Genomic DNA, 21,903 nt, shown 5'->3' with positions numbered 1-21,903 from the left:
AAGACTAGAATATTGTTGTTAAATTAAAATGACTTCACAATAACTTTTAATATTGAAAAGGCGTAAGTGAAATCAAACATTAAACGTAAATGGCATGCATGCAGCATGCTGCACATCTCCAGTACCATTCAGAGATAAACATGTTCTTCCCTAATGTAAACTGAACATTAACGTGTCAGAATAATGGATAACATGTTACAGACTTATTGTTTAACATTTATACCATCAGCTTTATATACAAGCCTTGGCATGGCAGTTAACATTCAAGTAAAACACAAGAGCATAAGTGTGGTATGCCGCATTTACATACGAAGTGTAAAAACATGTAACATGTTCTCAGATAGGTCACTTGATTCAGATTCACCCAGATCAATAGAATTGCACAACCACTAAGAACTATTGTCTGATATCTTGAAAACTCGTTTTTCTATGGTATGTCAATATCTAATCAGCAACACTCCGAATGCAGCAACATAATAATCTATTCTTTAACTCTGCCCTGTAAACAGCAGGTCTAACAACTAAACAAATGGCTCAACACTGAAAATATATCAAATGGAAATCATTAAAGCCAAACAGGTCAAACATTTCAATCTGAAACAGAAGCGGTTTTAAGATTACCCGATCTTGTTTGTAAATGTGCTGAGACTTAAACAAACACTATGTAGTTTTTCAACCTTCAAATAATGTTACTAAAAGTATTTGAACAACTGCTAACCGGACAAATTCTGCTGATGCTGCTGCCTGAGCAGCCTCCTATAGCGGCTAAAACCACAAAATAAATTTCGCGTTTCGGGTTGTTAAGCAAAGCCCCGCCCATCCCTGGGATGTGCGAGATATATTGTGTATGATAATATCATAAATCTTGTGAACGAAGTGCAAAATCATATTATCAAGACACGTATCTTTTAAGCTCCACTAAAAACAGCACTCGATGTTCACAAATACTTTAGTCAAACACTTGTGCGTGCATATTCACAGCGCAGTTAGCAATATAGATGCCCACGATCACACAGTAAACAGCGTCAGGTGAAGTGATGTTACTTATGGAGTTAATATCAGTTTTCCTGATGAATACTGTCAGTTCGAAAGAATAAATCCATATGGACTTGATTTCGGATGCAATGCAAAGCTCTGATGTGGGAGCAATAAAGCTTAAACCCGAATGGGAGCATGCATGAACGAGCTGTTTAAAAACAGTTCTAAAGAAAAGAGCAATACAACTAAAACATAAGCATCCCACACAAGTTTGCTTTTGGTTGGCTACTTTTCTATTACAGTATGCTTCTTGCTTGCATACTGCACAGTTCACCGAACACCAGGGATGTGTTGTGTTTCTACTTGAATGATTCCATGTTTCCTTAAAGGGATAGTTTACTCAAAATTTTGTTCATTCAAATATACTTTATTCTAACTTAGTTTATTTCCCCCTATGTTGTTGAAAACCTGTATATGACTCTTCTGTGAAACACAAAAGAAGATATTTTTATGTCAATGGTGTTCAGTGTTACCAACTGTCTAACAAATCTTTCTATTAAGTTCTGCGAAGTCAAAGGTTGAAACGAGAATGAGTTATTGATGACAGGATTTGATGAGAAAATCTTTCTCCTTCTCTACTGTATTTTAATATCAATAATATAAAAAATGAACGGAGTTAATAGGAATCAAAATATCGCCTGCTTATTGTTATCGTAAAATTCTAGAAATCTTTTTTGCCAATATCGCACAATATGTCATGCAAGTAAGAATACATAAAATGCAAACTTATTCTCTAGGCTTATCTATGTTATCTCATGTCTGCACATGCAAACCTTGTAAATGCATTAGCATTAAATATAAAAAACATGATTATAACAATATTAATTTTAAGTGTGGCCTAGGTCACCCACAATATAAAATACAGTTACTACTCTTTAAGCATGCCACCTCATGGTCATGGTAGTGCAAGGACACTTTCGAACCGGTCACTTGTGTATTTAAGGTTATGTAATAGAGGGGGTGGGAGGTCAGACTGATATTGTTTTAGGAGAACTGCTGGAATAGCTGCCCAGCTATGGAGGACCGGTAGTGCCGATTAGAAATAAAATGAACACTCAATTGATCAATTTAATAATTACAACAAAATTTAACTAATAAATAACTTTTTTAATTGAGAAATTAATAGACTTATTTAAAATTGTTTATTTAATATGTGTTTTAAAATGTAGTTTTATTGAACAATAAAACGTTAAACAAAAAAAACATTTTTACAAGCCCCAATGGGCTCATGTGACACCCCTTTTTATCTCTCTCCACTGGCTACCGGTTGAAGCCCGTATTAGAATCAAGTCACTGATCCTTGCCTACAGGACTATCACTGGATCTGCACCAGCATACTTTCACACCGTCCTACACCCCATCAAGAGCCCTGCGTTCAGCAAACAAGCGGCATCTTGTATAGGGGCAGTAAATCGCTTTCCCTTCACAACTCCTTCCTGGTGGAACATTTTTCCTAACTCAGTCCGGTCAACCACATCTCTCACAACCTTAAAAAAAAATACTTAAAACCCATCTCTTCTGTGAAAACTTGACAGACAAATTAATGAAAAAAAAACGGTTTCTCTCAACAGGTAGTGGTCTAGCTTTTGTTGAAACTAGTAACTTTGTATTAGCACCTATCGTGCAATACTCCTGTATGACATATCGCTTATTGCTCCCTGATCTCTTTGTAAGTCGCTTTGGATAAAAGCGTCTGCTAAATGACTAAATGTAACTGTATAAATAAAAAGATAAATTTAATGAATGCTCTAAAAACGAAAACGTATGGCTGTGAATCAGGGGTGTGTAGTAGAAACGAGGATGAATCTCGAGTTGGTATTGTAATGCTGCCAGAAAAGCTTCCTGCAACTCATTTTCATTTACACCCTGTTTAACCTTACAGTTCATGCGAGCAGCGTGGAAAAAGACTATGACCCAGTTTAAAGAGAAATTCTGCCCCACAGAATTGGAACTAAACACCTTGTTATTAATGGTTTCTATGGTCATGGTCATTTGTTGCACCGCTCGCATGCGGCGTAACAGGGTGTAACAAATACTCCTCGTACATCAGACATGGTGCAGATTTGGTTAAAGCAGTTTGCCTCTACATGGCAATTATTATGACTGCGGGGTTATAATTCCAATTTAAGTTGCATCTCATCTTAATTACAGCTTAGATTCGCTGCATGAGCAACACATTTTCACTTTTGTGAAAGAACTCAATCATGCTGCAAATCTTGTTTTATAGGGGTACACACAGGGGTAGCATTCCCTGATAACAACGGTTCCTAATCCTGGTCCTCATGACCCCCGGCTCTACACATTTTGTATATTTCTATTATCCACCTTATGAAGTTTGCTTAGTAAATCCGTAAGTGCCCTGCGAAGTGGTGATCACTGGATATTCTGCCGTGATTCCAGTTCGTAAGGAGCGTAAATTACGTTCCACTCGAAGGACTTAACCCTGAAAAAACACACCTGAAAAAGCTATTCAAAGGCTTCAGGAATAATAGACACGTTCAACTGATGAGCAGATTGCTTGGCGTATCACGTTAAAGTACCGCAAGAGCAATTCAAAAGCATACAAAGCAATTAGCACTTGAATCGCTCTTGAGGTACTTTAATGTGACACGAAATTGATTTTTTTTATCAGGATTAAGGCTGAGATCATTAGGAAGGTGGATCTCTCGGGCAATGAGTTGAGAACCACTGTTCTAGGGGGCACAGCCAGTCTCGTTCGGTTTTTAACATATATGCAGTGTCCAACTTAACTTCTGCCATGTCATGTTGTTATGGCGCGCAGGGTATAAAGTTACTGTTTTAATGGCGGTAGGTCATTATGTAGACAAATAATGATATGACTTCAAAAACAGCTGGGCTTGCACCTAACTTTAAATCTAACATGGGCTGATGGAACACCACACGCTGCATTTTATCAAGAGCAATCACGGACTCAGATGATAAACAAACTAGGGTTTATTCAAGACAAAATAACAAGACAACATACTAAGATAAAAGCAGAGCACAACACATGAATCAATAGCATCAGACTAATAAGAACTTCTTTGTTGCAAAAAGCCATTTATTGATTTTAGAGATGCATTATGTACTGTATGTGACTTACTTGTCAAGAAAATCTTTGTCCACCACAGCACAGATGTCAAGCAGGGGGTTTCCCATCCCGAAAAGGGCATTTTGACTGTAAAGTGAGAGACATGAGCCTTCAGTTAAGCCATTTAGAAAACAACCGAGTAGTTCTCACAATGTATCAATACAATATTTAAGAATGTTACTTTAAAATGATGCACTTTCCTTTTCCTGTTTCCTTTTAAAAATAGCAGGGACATTTTGTCTACCAGGGAGACTTACTATTTTCATCAAATATTTAAAACATTTACAAAACTCAATTCAAGCATGTCATCTTACGGGATTTTACCCAGAAGGAATTCAGCATGAACAAATATGGACAATTCAGTCAAGATTTAAGTATAGGCTATTTTTAAGCCACCCATGGTAAACATCAAACCATGTCTTTTGTGTGTTTGTTTAACTGAGGGGGGTTTTTGGTTTGGCTAAACACAAATATTTTAAAAACATAATATGACGACAGTATCAAAGGATACCATTGTCATAAATGTTTAAAATAGGAACAGAATAATTTAGAAAAGCATTCAGACAGCCGCTACACTGAACAAACTCAGCATTAGACCATGTGGGTGATCGACTGGCCGTCCATTAACCTTGGTTAAGACATGTGGTGAAAGCCTAAAAACTATGAATCACTGTTCGCAAATAGAAAAAAAAGTTTTTACAGACATGCATTCATTTTTTTGCAAAATATCACAGTATTTTATATTATTACAATTAAAACCTTAAATATACACTAGAATAAGTCATGATCTTTATATTTACAAAACAACAAAATTCTTCTAACCTACATTCACACTCCTACGTTAGAAATACGGTTTCTGTTATGTTGAGCGGAAAATGCTGGCAATTATGGGAAACTTGTGAATGAGCACAGATGTGTCAGTGTGGGAGTCAGCCGGGAGTGCTCAGAAACATATGTTTCACAAAAATGCCATTTAAAACACAAAGAAACTTGTGAATAAAGTCAAAGTCTACTTTTTTGTCAATTTTGCCACATGTACAGTACATAGTACATACGGAGGATTGAAATTGCGTTACTCTCAGACCCATGGTGCATACAAATAACACTACACAGAATAATATATATAAAAAATACAAATAAATACAGATCATTATATATATGTAAAATACAACGTTTACAAGCAGGGATATTTAAAAATAGAAAAAGAAGATAGGTAATGGCAGGTAGTGCAAAGAGCTTATTAGTCTGTTTAAAGTGACCAAGAGAGCAGGCTTTGTTTAACCTGTCAGAAGAGGTAGTTGGAGAGGGGGAGACCGAAGCGGAATGAGGTAGTGGGCAGTCCAACGCTGCATAAAGTGACTAGTAAAAACTATTACTTCCGTAAAGCTACAATGATTAAAAACAGGTTAAAAGGTAAACTATTACAAACACCAACCAAAAAAACCAATCTGACGCGCGATTTCAATTGCAGAGTTGGGAAAAGACCTGAATGACTTGACGAAACCGTAAGGATTAATCTAATGCCTCAAACAGCTGAAAAGTGCCTGAAAATCGTGTTGTTACCCTACCTGGCTGCAGGCATGAGGAAGACTTCAGATGATGCTCACCGGAGTTAAATGACAGACAAGTGTGTCTGCATGTGCTGTTAGTACACCCACTGACTAATCTGACTAAAAAGCAATAACCTGATTGGCTGATGAACAAGCCAATAGAAGAAAGACATTTTGTCTCTGCAGACATGCTTCTGTGTTTGAAAATATGGCACATCCTTTAACTTCATCCAGCATCACTTTGTCTGCAACCAGGTACAGCTAGATTTTTCCAGGTACATTTTGTCATTTAAGTGTCTGTTTCATTGAAATAACATGCAAAAGTTGGTGAACATTTTCGTAACAAACTGATATACGTGGGCTGTTTTCGAAACGCATTAGTTATATTTACCATATTTGCGATTTGTAAATAAAGGAGTCCCTTTAAATATCCAGCCGGATGTAAGACTTACATAGTGTGAGCAATATCACGTTATTCACAAAAATATTGTGATAAACCTACAATTTAAAACTGGCAAAAGGCAAATCATGCATCACTACCAAAGTTTGCTTAAAAACTGCAATTGCTTTGTGATGACGGCACGGCATATCTGGAGAGTCTAATGTCCAGACCGACAATCCAACAGGTTTAACGGGGACATATAAACACCGGCAGCAAAGTGACTTACAAAACTCGTAAAAGTTGTCGTTCAGACAGATCATTTTATCGCAAACATTAGCGCAGATTCTATATTTTGAATGAATATGTGCAGTGTGTATAGTCATGCATATCCGTAATTGTTATACAAAGTTTTAACGCCGGGGGCTAATTTATATGTGCAGCAAAACCGCGCGCAACAGACTGCATAACAAAAGACACGTGGGACGCACCCCACACTTCAATATATAAAATACTCCCATCTGTTTAACAACTTCAAACTTTATACAACGTACAAATAACACCCCGACGCCACCACTCCATAATGCTTATTACGGGAGGTTGTTCACTAGAGAATGTTTGCATGATCACGAGTTTGGGATCACAACTTAGATGTGCAGCAGAAGTATTACAATAATAGCTTTCCTACCGAATGCACAAACTTATATGACAGCGGAGAATGTGTTCAAATTGCAAACTGACGCAACAACCAGCATTGTATCGCAAGTCATGATGGCAACTAACGTTAAATCAAATCAGAAACAAGACAGCAGCAGCATTCATCACAGTAAATGTGAAAATGGCCAAGACACTTATTCCAACACAACAATAACCTGCTTTAGGCAAACAGCACGTGGACTTGTGAAATACAGACCTGACCTCTGACCTAAAACTGACATTAAATCACATTCTCGAGTCTTTCCTCTGTGTCAATTGTACAGTGTTCGGCTAATGCTCGGCTTTACTGTACCTCAGCTTTTTTTCCTCGAGTTTAATTTTCTTTGCTTTAGGTTCATCGGACGCCATGCTGTACTGATTGTGATCTATCAGACACGCTCGAGACACCTTGACGTGAAAATGAAGATCTGGCGCCGACAAGAGAACATAATCACAGATAGCTGCCCTGCGTGCCGGAACGAAAATGCGTTGATCAACAAACCTTAATATTCGCTTCCGACATGCACATGCGTTGCGAATGTATCGTTTAATATATTACACATTACACACCGTTGACCCAAATAAAGCTAGTTTGTATTTTAAATTTACTTTTGATCAAATTTTAATTCGGCTTATTTTTGGGCGCCTGAACTGGGAAGGAGGAAGGACGGACACATTTGCCAGCGCAGAGTTTCCTGCTGCTGGAAATATTTATCAAGACAGCTGTCTGCAGGTGAGTTCTGTTTAAAAATAAGTTTAATCTTTGAAAAGTGTCTGCCTGCGTTTATTCAGCGGTACATTTCGATATCAATTAATCGCTCACAATAATGTGATTTTGTAACTTTACAGCAAACTTTCATTCATCTGAGTGTTTAGAACTATGTATATTTTTGTTCTCTTTCACACGTTCCGACTTCGTCGTCAAAATGATCTTTGTTTGAGTGTAGATGTTGTTCAATTGGTGAATTACTTCCTTAAAACTGACGTTTCAATATTGTTAGCATTACAATAGTTTGCTTGCTTAGTTGCTGCGAGCGAAAATGGACGCTTTTAAAGTGTCGACTGTGATCCTGCATGTGTAGTTTTAATGTTTTAATATAAATTGTAATGCCGCTTGATTAGTATTCCGAACAATTGTACAATTTAGTTCCTTTATTGTCTTTCTCATAATTAATTCGTTTAAAAATGTGAACGTGTAATTAAAGGAAATGTATTTGTAATATTGTATACAAATTCTCTGCCGTACCTTTCTAAACCCCCAGGGACTGCTTTATGAAGTGACAATGAGCAGAGTTCATCATACTATTAAACAGGAATGTCTCGTATTTAACATAGCTTATACTCACTCAAATGTTAGTTTGGCATGTGGACCTCTTCGACTTAATCGAACAAAAATGTTTTGGGAGTCTGTTGGACAGAGTCTGCACACGTAATCTTCATTTCCTTTACTTCAGACTGAATATTTTCAAATATTTCTCTGTTTTTTTAGCTTGTTGGCTTTTCAGCCCCATCATGATTCACAGCTTGTTCCTGATAAACAATGTTGGCGAATGGCGATCTATTCCTGGAGAAACACTGGAAGAGTGTTATAAGTCGCACCGTCTGCGATTATTTTTTCGAAGCACGGGAGAAGGCGGTGGAACCCGAAAACGTGCCTCCAGTCATCCACACCCCTCATCACTATCTCATAAACATCTATCGGGAGAAGATCTTTTTCGTTTCTGTCACCCAAACAGAAGTGCCTCCTCTCTTTGTAATAGAATTTCTGCATCAAGTTGCAGAGATTTTTCAGGTACTAAGAAAACCCCTGACAGTGCAGTGTAAAGACATAAATCCAGGTGGGCTTTTATGTCTAAAAATATTATTTTATATCATGCAGGATTATTTTGGAGAATGTTCTGAGACAACTATCAAGGATAATGTGGTAATCGTCTATGAGCTCCTGGAGGAAATGTTAGATAATGGCTTCCCCCTCGCTACAGAGTCCAACATCTTGAAGGAACTTATCCGACCTCCCTCGACACTGCGGTCTATGGTCAACACCATCACAGGTAAGGCTTCCTTTAGCATGAGACATATTTTGTATATTGCCATGAAATGTGAAAATGTTTATGTATTGACATTTCCAGGCATTAGTAATATTGGGCAGACCCTCCCTACTGGTCAGCTCTCCAGTATCCCATGGAGAAGAGCCGGTGTAAAATATACTAATAATGAGGCTTACTTTGATGTGGTTGAAGAAATCGATGCCATCCTGGATAAGTCTGGTAAGAGTGCTTCCAAATTGCAATTCAACTGACTGTAGGTAAAAGTAAAAGAGTTTAATGATGGTGTATTTGTTTTATTTTAGGAAGTACAGTCTTTGCAGAAATCCAGGGTGCGATTGATGCTTGTGTCAAACTGTCTGGAATGCCAGACCTTACGCTCTCATTTATGGTGATAGCGTTTAATCATATACACCTGTCTATTTGTGTTCGCTTTTACATTATATGACTTAATAACTCATTTCTGGTGCAGTCTGCCCTTTTTATATTGTAGGCCACTGTGAACCTTTGCATGACTATCTATGTATATGCTCTATCCACAGAACCCCAGACTCTTGGATGATGTGAGCTTTCATCCGTGTGTGCGATACAAAAGATGGGAAAGTGAGAAAGTCATATCCTTCATTCCCCCAGATGGAAACTTTCAGCTCATGTCATATCACATCAGTGCCCAAAAGTAAGTAAAGCTCTATTCTGGATGTTGTGTGAAAAAAGAGAATTAAACAAAACAACTATGCAGTTGTGCCATTGAACACAATAGCCTACATTGTCTGCTATAAGTACTTTTTTCTCTTTGTGCAGCCTGGTAGCAATCCCTGTGTATGTGAAGCAGAACATCAGTTTCTTTGAGACTGGATCTTCAGGAAGACTGGATATCACTGTGGGTCCCAAGCAGACCATGGGAAAGACCGTGGAGTGTGTTGTAGTAACCATACACATGCCCAAAGTGGTTCTCAGTGCCAACCTCAATGCAACTCAGGGAACCTACAACTATGACCCTGTCACAAAGGTAACATAATACTCCACAACCTCTCATTCTTTTAATAGTTTGGGTTTATTGTAGTTTAGATTGTCAATGTTGTAATTGTGTTTATCATTTAATGCATGTTTTATTGTCCTGTAGGTTTTATTGTGGGACATTGGGAAGCTTAACCCTCAGAAGCTTCCCAATCTGAAAGGAGGTCTCAGTCTGCAGTCAGGGGCAGCTAAACCAGAGGAGATCCCAAACCTGAACATTGACCTGAAAATCCAACAATTAGCCATCTCAGGTAGTTTATGTCCCCTTTATGAGCAGGCTCTGGTTATTTATTTCCAGCAGGGTCATGGTAAAGATCTGATCTTAGTAAGAAAATACTCTAAGAACAATATGCTGCCATACATCAGATTACTTTGCCTTTGTATTTTCAAATGTACATGTGAACCAAAATGTTGTTTTTCATACTTGTTACTTTTATACTCCACAGGATTGAAAGTAAACCAGCTTGATATGTACGGAGAGAAGTATAAACCATTCAAGGGTGTGAAATATGTGACCAAGGCTGGAAAATTCCAGGTCAGAATGTGAGGCTGTTACAGAATAACGAAAATATGCCAAAAATTCTTAAGAAATGCCAAGTGTAAAATCCTGTAGGATTGCATTTGAAACACAATCAAACCATTGAAGTTAAATTTATCACTGTATTATTTATCATTGTTTTGGGGGAAGAAAAGAAGTCCAAGTTTTACATTTGAGAGTATTTTTTGGGAGACGTTATCTTCACAATAATTGCATTACATTGATTTATGAAGACTGTAACATGTTCTATTTAAAGTATGTCATATACAGTACATCTCTGCCATTATGTCAGTATAAACAGCGAGTTTTTCACTTTATAGTACACAGCATTCACATAATATTAAAGACACATTTTAGCCAGCATCATATGAGAATTATGCAATATTTGTATTTTACATTGTGATGTAGATGAGATTATATCAATGACTGATCTACAATACTTGAGAATAACTGCAGACAGGCCTTATAAAGTTTTTATATTGTAATTTCGTTTGTGTTCAGTGGCCTTTGAATGAGAAATACATTTTACAAATGCTTCACACACACAAACGGCCTTATAAAGTATATGCTTATAGCAAGAGATAATGTGTTGACAATCTACATAAGCATGCCACTGCCATCAGGTCAGTAGCAGTTCTGTTCTGCCTCTTGAACACTTTGTTTGTTGTGCACAAGCACTACAGAGCCATTATTAGCACACACGATAGAACCTGTTGCATTGACCTGCAGCAATATGGTGGATGGTGCAGCCTTAAAGCTTTACAGAACATTTGCACACAAAGGGCAATTCCAAGATTTTAAGAAATGTCATTTGAGAAACTGTAAGTCAAGGGAACGGTGTATTTCTATTGCATTAAATTGAACCTAAAGCCTTGTGACATGAATTATGAAAATAAAATCTGATCTCTGTGTATTTTAATGTTATATAAACTATTTAATTACAGTGTCACTTAAAAACTAAAACATATATAATATTATATTAAAGTTGAAATAATATTAAAGTTTCTATCAAAAAAATGTTATCTAACTTGATCTAATGACTGAACTCAACCCAATATATATTGACACATTTAGAGACAATGAATTGAAGCACCTTAACAGAACTGTTTTATTATTCTGAGGCACATAAGATATCTTTTTATGTGACACTAAAAACGAAAGTTAACAGTTGTGTCATATATACATTCACAAAGCAGTATTTTTATTCTCTTATGTCAACATAACCCAAAACATGCTATTACACATAAAAAATACAGCCCTGTAAACTTTAACAAAAAGGCACTATATTGGGGCTGAAAAGGTACTCTTTCAAGTGTATTTACTACAGAGTAAGTGAACGCAAGGCAGTGAAGCATCTTCTGATAAACTGTGAGCCGTACAGAGAATGCAGCTCATTACGGTTAATCCTCAGCTAAACACATTCAGAGCTGTACAGTGTTTAGTTATCACCACACATAAACAAGCCACCTGGGTCTTGTGTAGAAGTTTTCATTGTACCCTATGGAAGATACATTAAGACAGCTTTTTATCAATACATTACACTACTAATCACACTAAGAACAACCTCAAGATTACAGCTACAATTTGTTTTAACTGTAAAAAGACTGGCTTTGATGTTCACTTCAGCCACAAAGCAGAGGAAACAGTTCAACTGTTGTGATAATTGTGCTTTCCTTGTAAAAGAAGTATTATCTAAAAACAATTTGCATTCACTCCCTCACAAGTTTGATACAAAGAAAAATTTCACGTGTGAAGAAAGTATGAAGAAAGAATGGTTTTGTAGACACGCTTACGCATGTCTAGACACATTTACAATACAGAATTGTTTAGTTTATATAACATATCATGAGTATTACGTTCATATAAACGTAAAAAATTAATCTTTGGCATCAGTCGAAGCATGCAAAGTACATCCCTGTAATTGCATAAACCATTTAAAAAACATTATGAATACAAAGCTGTTATCCCATTGAACTGAACATAACTATTATTTAAGCAAAGCCAAGCAAAGTCTATTATAAATAAGAGTTGAGAATGGTTTATTCTAGTGAATTTGATCTCACAAAAAAACATTTAGCATAAAACGTTTTATGAATTGTATAATTGTGACTAAAAACACGATCTGCGATAATGATCTGATGAATGTAGACATCATTGAGAAATATAAATATATACGTTTTCAACAAGAAAATGTAATAGTCATAAACTACAGTAAATGAAAGTAAATTTCACTGTGAGCTCCAACACAGTTAGAGAAAGGCATTTCCTGTAAGTCATCATGCCGCATTTCTCCAATAAAAAATAGAAAACTTCTTCGTGCTTAAAATATATATATATATATACCCGGAATTTGGAAACCCAACATACCAAAAATATATACTTAAAAATCTGCTTCCTGTGTACTCCTACACCATATCCCAGTAGTGTGAGATAAAGTGAACCGTAGCAAGAGACAAAAATAGCTTTCGGAAGGATAAAGTAATCACACTACAAAGTACCTTTACGAGTAAGTAAATAAAAATAAGTACTACCAGTTATCCCTAAACTACAGATGAACACTGTTATCCAACAGTTTAGGGATCAACCGGGGTCCTATCATTGTTCTTAAATGAGGAAGACCGATCCTCAGTTTACTGGTACCAGGGGGTCTTTCTGACCCAGCGGAGAGTAAACCCAGCATCCGTGCGGATTTTGATGGAAGCCGCTTCTGCTTCTCTCACGGTTTCCTTCACAGACTGCATGAGGTTCTGAGCGTTGTGAACAAGCATCTCGGTGGCCTTAAAAACAAATGCACAATTCATTGCATTCCAACAATTCCTACTAAAGGTGCAACGTGAAGTTTTAAGTATCTATTGACAGAAATACAATATAATATACATGACCATGTCTTCTGACCTTACATAAATGAAGCGTTAAGTTTTTATGATCTTAGAATGTGCTATTTCTATCTATATGTTCTATCTATGGTCCCCTTGCATTAAATTCGCCATGTTGTCTCTGCAGTAGCCTAAAACGGACAAATTGCTCTACACTACAGTATTGTTGTGTAGCAAACGCCTTGGCCTCCGGCGAAGAGGTGAAAAAGTGACGACATCTTAGTCCTGTGTCAGCCACCCTAGTGCTTAGAAAGTAAGGGGGGACGGTGTGGAATTTCATACACTGGACCTTTAAAGCATATGTACATTCCTATCGAACATGAAGTCGAGAGAAGGCGACCTCACCTGCTCAGACTCTTCCTCGCTGATGTTTGTTCGGCCCAACATAGTGGCCTTAACAGTAGACAGGATCTTCAGCTGGGTGCTAATAGTTGGGATACGCTCACAAACCTAAAATGAATTTATTTTCATTGTCGTTATTTTATTTTCATGTCGTTTTTGGCAGCATTTGGAGTGACAAAAGACCAACGAAAGTCGCTGACCTGCAAAAGGTTAGTGCGAATCCTTTTGTCTGTGCATTGCTTGGCCACTTCTTTAGCTAGCCGTGTGACCTCATCGGAAGCCTTAGCGATGTCCTTGGCACACTGAATAAGGGCACGTTTATTCCCGCTTCCTCCACGCACCAGCCGAGACATCTCCGCCATGAGCAGGGCCATGCGCTTGGCTGCAGCGATGATGTCATTACCCTGAGAGGAAATCCATGCAGAGCGTTGTTTGTTTTCGTAATCTATAAATCTCTGTGATATGTTCCTACTGTATATACAGTACATTTTGGTGATTGAATAGGAGAATTCGATAAATACGGTTTTAAGTTTGGATATGTAGATAAAGCAGAAAATGTATTTTGCCAATCTGTGATTCAGTAAATGTCTTTTTAGCATCACTTCATGTTCATCCATATCCATCATGCCTTTGTGAAATTAGTCACAAAAAGATCTATTTTCCTTCAGCTTGTCACTGTACCCATCTAATAAATAACCCACCTTCCTAATTTTATGAAAATTACGATGCAAAAATGTTTCTTCCACAGATTTCGAGTGAGGCAGTTATGTCTGTACACATGCATGCAGAGCTTCAGTGTGTTAACAAGTATTATCCTACGATGGCTATGACACGGTTAGAAAGCCCTCGTGTGCAAGACAAACAAACAGGCATGTGACATGACTTCAACACGTGTAATTCCGAAGTCATTAGGAAACTGTCATCCATGGCTTCACAGGTGGCAAAAGCAGTGTTTTGGCAGCAGCGTTTGAATGAGTGGCTCCGCTTTCAAACCAGAGGCGTGACGCTATCAAAAATGCGCAGGAAGTGACTTGTGAAGCCAGTATCAGTTTGTCCAAAAATGCACAGCAAACTTGCCATTCCAGTCGCTGTCAGTGGCAACCCCAGCAGCAAAAAAAACCCACAGCGGACCCGAGCGTGAAGCAACAACAGCAGCAGCTATCTGGTTTCAGCATTCCCACAGTAATATCTGGATGCAGAAGGGATGCTGTGGCCCGCCGGGGCCAAGAAGTACCTTACTGGACCACTTGCGAGCCTCCTGGTGCAAAGACTGCGCAGCGGCCAGAATGGGCTGGTTAACTGGCTGATTGGAAGCCATTAAAAGCAGCTCGGGCTCAAAATCATCCTCGTTGTCTGTAAACTCATCATCTTCACCGTCTATATCTACATCCGCCTCAGCGGCCTCAAAACCTTCATATGTCACCTCAGGCTGGGGAGGAGGAGGAGGGGGAGGAGCCAGCGGAGAGAAAGAAGGACAGAGTTAGTACGAGAGGCACTGGATGGAGATTCCCAGGAGAGGATTGTGGGATACCATGGGTTTTGGATAGGAGAGGAGAGGAAAAATTCGTTTTTGCTGGTTAAGGACTGGCACAAGGTTTAAAAGGAAATTAAGAATATACTCTTGTATACGTGTCGTGCTGACTATTTGCATGTACAGTTGTGAATGTTAATTTAGACAGAAAGCAAAGAAGCAAAGCCCCCCCAACAAGATTATGTGATGAGTTGTCTTTACAAAAAGCAGCTTTTTATGTTAAAATGAATGAACCTTAATAATATATACAAGCTGACAATATTGATCGTCTACGTTTATCAGTCATCAACCTTAAACTACTGCAAAGATAAATAGTATTTATAGGTTCATTGTTTTACGTGATACAGACATGTTAAACCAGGAACTTTCCATTTTATCTACTACTATTTTATTCAAAAGTCTTCTTCCAAAAAATAAGAGACCATTCCAAATTTTCAGTCAATCATAATCTCCACATGAATTTCAACAAAATCAAACCTATGGAGTGACAGTCATCCAACAGCAATATGAAAACTGTGATCAAGGTTTTCACATAAAAACTTTTCCTAAATATATGTACAAATATTACAGTTGTATTCCTTAAAAGTGAATGTGAACGTGTATTTTTTCAGACCTCAAATATTGCAGAGAATCTTTTCTGTTATTTTCACATGTTTCTCCAGTTTTGATTTTCTGCGAATAAATGCAAATATAAACAATATTTTTATTTTAAACTTATATATACTAAATATCGCTAGTACTTCACATAACTACACAGTACACGCATACCTATGATTACTAAATTCAGAATAACTGAAAATGATCTTTATATTTTTCCGCGGCTTTATATATTATCTTACCCTTCATTTTATTTACCGTATAATGAAAGTAAATGGTGATCTCATCTGTTAAGCTAGACTTTTAAGTCAAGACATTCTCAGAGTTATTTCAGTTTTTCACACGTGACCAAAATTTTGGGTGAACTGTCCCTTTAACGGATATATTCTACTTCTGAGGTTTCTTTGGCTAAAGTACACATGTTCAACTATTTCTTCATATCCAATCCAATAAACATGGGGCTGTGTAGAGACATTCGACCAAACCAACACGAGAACAAATAATCTACGTTTTTACAGGGAACGAGACACAAACCTGAAAGGACGGCTGATCTAGAGCACAAGCAAAACATATAAACACAGACAAAACACAAAGACGGAACCAAAAAAATCAAACACACCCAGTGGCCTCTCACTATGGTCATCTGACTGGATTATTTATATTATATTTAGTTCAGCATTGATAAGAATTTATTCTGAATTTTTAGTAGCTCAGCACTAGTTTAGATAACTAGTGTCTATATGGTTATATACTGTCCGATGCACTTTTGGGGTACAGCTGTGAAGAGAAACCATGTATCGCTCCATCAGTATAGTAACACATTAGTGAATCTACTTGTTCAAACCGTTAGAGATGGGCATGCAAACACTTTTCATAGATGACAGTTTCCGTTCATTTGTTTTCCTGAAATTGAAATAATCTCAGAGATTTTCAAATTTCAGGTTAGTGACAATGACAAAAAAACAACATGTCACAGTCATAAACAGCAGACTGGTACACAAAGCACATTTCTCTGCAATATCTACAAAACTATCTTTACCACAGAATGCATAAGATGACAATATTCACACTGTCAGAACAAATTAAAATGTGATGACAAGACATCCACACAATGATTCAACAGCTGCACGCACCACAGCCGGTGAAATTTACATGATCATCAGTTTGGAATGAATCTCATAAAGAACATGCCTGGGTCAACAAGTACAATTATGTACTATTATTTTATATTACATGTTGAGCCTAAAATCCATTTGCTTCACTTTGTAAAGTTTAGGATGCATGCATGAAACATCATAAAATGATCACTAATGAATGGAAGCCTATTAATGTTTAAAATCTTTTTTCTTGGTCCTGACAGTCATTTTAAAGCAAATGGAGGACATATTAAGGCTTTAATTTTCTTATTTCCCTTGAAATTGAGGTGAATTATGACCCAGCATTGTTAGATTCCTCATGTACAAACATATTGTACATCTACAGAACTTGTGTATTTTAAGTGTAGTGGTTTCACTCACCTTGCTGGACCATTTTCGGGCCTCGTCGTGTAGTTGCCTGGCAGCCACCATCATGGGCTCGCTCACCATCTCACCAGCTTTCTGTTCAGGGAACTCCTCATCCTTCTCCTCTGGGGGTGGAGGTCTCGGGGGAGGAACCTCTCCCTCGGGGAGGGGTGGCTTGGGAGGAGCCTGATCATCATGGACCTGTCATAGAAGGAATGAGATGGCACAAAAGCATTTTAGTAGAGCTATTCGGTATTTTCATTAATAATAACAGTAATACAAGTTATTCACCAAAACGAGGAACAACATGAGGATGAATAAATGATAACACATTTTCATTTTAGTTTATTCGTTGGAGAGCGTAGCACTTACATGCAGCTGATCGAGGTCCGGAGGCGGAGGGGGAAAGTCGGGCTCCTGAGGCTGAAAGGCCTCCCTCACTTTCCCAACAGCAGCCAAAATCCTGTAGCCAGAGTCCAAGAAGCTCTTTTGCAAACCTGCTCACCCAGATAGAAGACTTCTGTCAGAAATCATTCAAATTAATAATTCAATGTAACAAGGACGTATAGAATATTCAAGGTAAAAACCTGGATCTTGAATGTTTCCTGCCACAGCTTTAGCAGCCATAACCATGGGTGAAATTGTTCTACCAAGTTCATCTGAAGCCACTTTAACCAGATCCCTGAATTTAGGGTCCTCAGAGTTCTCCACCTCCCGTTTGGCCACCAGAAGGACCCTGTTGGCCCTCCGAGCAATGCTTGTAGCCCCGGCAACCAACATCTGGGGTTGAACGTTAGCCATGGCAACCCGGCATTTATCAATGTCTTTTTTAATCGCTTCCTCTGAAGCATCCAAAAGTGACTTTGTGTCAATGGCTTCATCCACAAGACCTGAAAGAGAGTTTTTTGTTCCTTGTTTTTTTCTATAGAATAATGTGTGTATTTAAAGGGATAGTTTACTCATGTCATTCCAAATCTGTATGACTTCCATTGTATGGACACTTCTGAAGAATTTCTCAAAATATCTCCTTCATACAGTTTCTCAACCACATGAAGGTAAATAAATGATGACAGGTGCATTATCCCTTCAGGTGATGTGAGATTATGCCTACCAGTCATTTTCTCAATGTTGTCAATCCATTGATTCTTCATGGTCTCAAAGTGCTCGTATGCTGCCTGGTTGCCAGGGTTCTTCAGCAAAATGCGTGCAGCAGAAGTGACCTACTCGTGTGAAAACAGATATAAATAAATAAAAAGAAATTCATTTTAATAATTTGCATAAAATATGGCGCTAGAGTAATAGCACATTTCCATACTAGCATTAGTAATGGAAAACATTTGCTGATGTAGAAATACTGCATCTTCACCACTAGGTGTCATCGCAATAAACAAATACTGAGTACACCTTGTCACAACTGTGCTTCTAAACTGCTCATTCTAGCAAATATATACTTGTGCTGTTTTATTAGAACACTTAAAGCAGTTTTAAAAGCAGAATTAAAATGATTGAAGATTAATGTTTTTATTTATCACCATGACACGTGTCAAGTATTTAGTTTGAAAAAAAAACAAGCACATACTTCAATAAAAGTGCAAACTGTTGTAAACACATGCTAAATAACTGTCATCGTTTTAGGTGGTCCTCGGACAATTTTCTCAACTCTAAAGGGTCTCAGGCCCCCAAAAGTTTGAGAACCCCTGGTCTAAGCTATGCAAGAAATCTTGACACTTGATCCAGTGGCTAGTGGCCAAATATAAAGCTTGGCTGTGTCCCAAGCACACCATTACGTGCACTTCAAGTAAACTTGGCATAAGTACCTAACTGGATGTCTACAGACACTGTATAAACTGTCCCCAGCATGACTCTCATACATACCTGAGGTGTTAAATCTCTGGCTGATTTCACGGCTGCCTGGATACCTTCTACTGTGCTCTTATTCGCTGTTCCCACCGCAGCAGCCTTCTCCGCGGTAGCTCCCAGTCTGTTGGCGTGATTCTCAAAGTTGGTGGCTCTTTCTTGAAACACCTGCAGGAATAAAAAATAAAACCTCAGTTGGTTTTGCCATATACATTTGTATGTGTGTTTCTTATTAATCTGGGCACAACATTGTGTCACTGGAAGCACAATTTGGGGCACAAATGAAAAGAAATGTGAAAGGAATGTGCTCTTGTTGCTAATTTGGAAGATTCAAGATTCACTAGATGAAGTACAGTGCCGTCACATAACTTATGAGAAGCTAAGTATGAATATAATACAATAATATATAATCATACTTATATAAATATAATTTCTATAAAACAATAATTATATTTATAAATAATAATAAATAATTGTTATTAATATGTATTTATATTTACTTACAATGTATTTGTATTTATTTATTAAAATTACAAAAAATAAAATTCTCCATTATTTATTATAATTTATTTCTATTTAATTATCACATTTCTAAAAATAGAATTTTCTAAATAGAATTTTTTTGATAAAGACTTAATCCTTTTAGCTTGTTTGCATGAGTATACTAGCTGGGCTCTGCTTTTGACATGATTTATTTTCAGCGAACCTCATCTCTGTTGTGGGCGTCAACAGGCGCTGTCGCTGCCACAGCTAGAAGCTTGATCGGTGTGGTTGTATCACTGAATACATCAGACACCTCCTGGGTCATTGCCTCCTGCATCTTTGCCTTCAGATCCTTGCAGAGAACACATAACACCATTAAAAACTAAGGAGTGTTACACCAAGAATGTCCAGCAGATGGAGGCATTTGCTTATTTTAATTGAGCAGCTTGTGAATTTCAAGTCAACAAATCTGTCCTCTGCACTTTTCATCTGACAAGATCACAACCGTGCTCAACAAACACCTGCTGTGAAGGATATTGGGAATCTTTTAATAGAGACAGTTAGACACCTTGTCTGGCCATCTTACTTTAATCGCTTCCAGAAGCTGAGCGGCCACAGCGCCGGCCTGAGGACTCTCTCCCTCTCCCCGCGCGGCCAGATCTGCCAAATGCATCATCAGCTGTTCCACTCGGTCACACTTTGCGAGCAGCTCCTGTCTGTACGGCGCTGGTAGAGAGTTACCCAGCCTACGGCCCTCTGCTATCAGCCCACGGATGGCAGCCTGGCCTGAAGACACAGAGTGAAGATGGTTATTAACTGAATGAAAACTAAGCTAGCACTAAAATAATATTTTTTTAATAAAAACCTTATACAGTAGTATAAAAAATTATAAAATTTATCTAAAATCAACATAATTTAACATGAAATAATAGCTCATTTAATTTTTTTTAATAAAACTATATTACAACTAATAACAAAAGTACGGTATAATATACATTTTATGACACGCTACTACTTTCTCAATGCTGATAATATACTTCAAAGTATAGAACTTTCATTATAAATGTCCAGAGTAAAGTGCCAAACAAATGAATTAGTCATTCAAAACCCGGTGTCATCCTCAAATAATGGCCTCAATTCACCACAAGCTTTCAATGCAGCTTACTGGCCATTAGGCTTCACACAGAGATACCAAATCATGGTGTTAAACATGGTTTAATTCAGTTCTGTACTGAAAACAAGCTGCCAACCATTCATTTTTATCCAAACAAACTAAATATGATTTAAACAGTAATGTCATGCAGAGATCTGTGATGCTGGCACACACCTACTCCACGATCGTCCACGCCAGGGTTGTTGATCCAGCGCAGGGCCTGCTCCATTTTGCCCTCTAGGGTAACGGCAGCCTTGGTGGGTCTCATGTTGGCCACGGCGCGGTTAGTCTTGGCCTGCAGGTTTTGTAAAGCTGTGCCGATCTGTTTGGCAAGCGCTCTAGCTTCGGGAGTGTCTCCTTTACCCCTGTGCCACAGGTAGATAGCAGAAAATGAGATTTTACCAAATGCCATATACAGTGATGCAAGTTGCTTAAGTTACGATTCTATATGGCATACTGTGTGTAAATGGAAGCCATTGCTGTTCAGTAGTCTACGATAAATGTGATGTCATTAAAAGTATTTGAAGCTTCTAAAATGAATTTCTTTTTAAATTGTCATTTCAAATCAGGAGTTTCAATCCGTGTGGCTGTACCCCCTTATGAAATAACAATAACATTTGTAGTATTTCCTGTAAATCTATATTTATATACTGTATGTTGTATATATATTTTACATTTCAAAGCAGAAAGAACATAATATTTTTCATATGAAAGGACGTTAACCACATGTACTGTTGGTCTATAATTACATTCTGCGAAGTTCAACCAGTCTTGCTGTGAGTCCTGCGATCTCACTGATGGAGCGCAGAATGTCATCTCTCTCTTTAGGGTCTTCGCACAGGTCTGCGATGCGTTTGGCCTCTGCCAGAAGAGCCCGGATGTTCTCCTCCCCTTCCGGACCTCCATTAGGGTCAGCCAGCCAGCTCTGTAGAGAAACACCCATGAACAATAATGTCAATTTATATGTTATTGAAAACATTTCTACAAGTGTGTTTGACAATGTAAGCAAATAGAGCTAAACAAAATAATAATCATTCAGAAATATTTTTAAAACTACAGAAACTATTTATATCCCCCATTATTATCAGAATGAAAATGCAGAAAGAACTCCCTGACACTTCTTAAAGGGCCAGTGTGTAGTTTTTTTGGAGGATCTATTGACAGAAATGCAATTTAATATCCACAACTATGTCTTCAGAGGTGTATAC

The 21,903-nt window shown here is 37.8% G+C and overlaps 3 protein-coding genes across 5 annotated transcripts in view; 1 reads left to right on the top strand and 2 right to left on the bottom strand.

Annotated features, from left to right (window-relative positions):
• adka (adenosine kinase a) overlaps window positions 1-7,441 on the bottom strand; it is a 128,303-nt gene extending 120,862 nt beyond the window's left edge. The window contains exons 1-2 of one of the 2 annotated variants that reach the window (XM_079473335.1): window positions 7,068-7,441; window positions 4,142-4,216 (exon numbers count right to left, since the gene is read on the bottom strand). In XM_079473335.1, coding sequence (XP_079329461.1) covers window positions 4,142-4,216; window positions 7,068-7,123 — 131 coding nt within the window. In that variant the 5' untranslated portion in view covers window positions 7,124-7,441. Of the gene's footprint in view, window positions 1-4,141; window positions 4,217-5,697; window positions 5,793-7,067 lie in introns of those variants that run through there. The other variant, XM_079473336.1, reaches the window with a different exon arrangement.
• An 825-nt stretch (window positions 7,442-8,266) lies between these two features.
• On the top strand, window positions 8,267-11,364 carry ap3m1 (adaptor related protein complex 3 subunit mu 1; the record flags this gene model as incomplete). Its single annotated transcript, XM_079473334.1, is given in 9 exon segments — window positions 8,267-8,299; window positions 8,301-8,546; window positions 8,634-8,805; window positions 8,884-9,021; window positions 9,105-9,190; window positions 9,342-9,475; window positions 9,601-9,808; window positions 9,923-10,067; window positions 10,263-11,364. Coding segments are annotated over 9 exon segments (1,263 nt in total). The 3' UTR covers window positions 10,364-11,364.
• Window positions 11,365-11,440: 76 nt separating this feature from the next.
• Window positions 11,441-21,903, bottom strand: part of vcla (vinculin a) — a 30,126-nt gene continuing 19,663 nt past the window's right edge. The window contains exons 10-22 of one of the 2 annotated variants that reach the window (XM_079473876.1): window positions 21,445-21,620; window positions 20,870-21,060; window positions 20,129-20,328; window positions 19,766-19,894; window positions 19,078-19,227; window positions 18,314-18,422; window positions 17,790-18,092; window positions 17,575-17,699; window positions 17,218-17,403; window positions 14,807-15,001; window positions 13,773-13,976; window positions 13,576-13,680; window positions 11,441-13,131 (exon numbers count right to left, since the gene is read on the bottom strand). In XM_079473876.1, coding sequence (XP_079330002.1) covers window positions 12,985-13,131; window positions 13,576-13,680; window positions 13,773-13,976; window positions 14,807-15,001; window positions 17,218-17,403; window positions 17,575-17,699; window positions 17,790-18,092; window positions 18,314-18,422; window positions 19,078-19,227; window positions 19,766-19,894; window positions 20,129-20,328; window positions 20,870-21,060; window positions 21,445-21,620 — 2,220 coding nt within the window. In that variant the 3' untranslated portion in view covers window positions 11,441-12,984. The remainder of the gene's footprint in view (window positions 13,132-13,575; window positions 13,681-13,772; window positions 13,977-14,806; window positions 15,002-17,217; window positions 17,404-17,574; window positions 17,700-17,789; window positions 18,093-18,313; window positions 18,423-19,077; window positions 19,228-19,765; window positions 19,895-20,128; window positions 20,329-20,869; window positions 21,061-21,444; window positions 21,621-21,903) is intronic. The other variant, XM_079473877.1, reaches the window with a different exon arrangement.

The sequence above is a fragment of the Barbatula barbatula genome, assembly GCF_947034865.1.
Source record: "Barbatula barbatula genome assembly, chromosome: 14".
Lineage (NCBI taxonomy): Eukaryota > Metazoa > Chordata > Actinopteri > Cypriniformes > Nemacheilidae > Barbatula > Barbatula barbatula.
The sequence above is the reverse complement of the archived record's forward strand: the minus strand, read 5'-3'. Positions and strand labels throughout refer to the sequence as shown.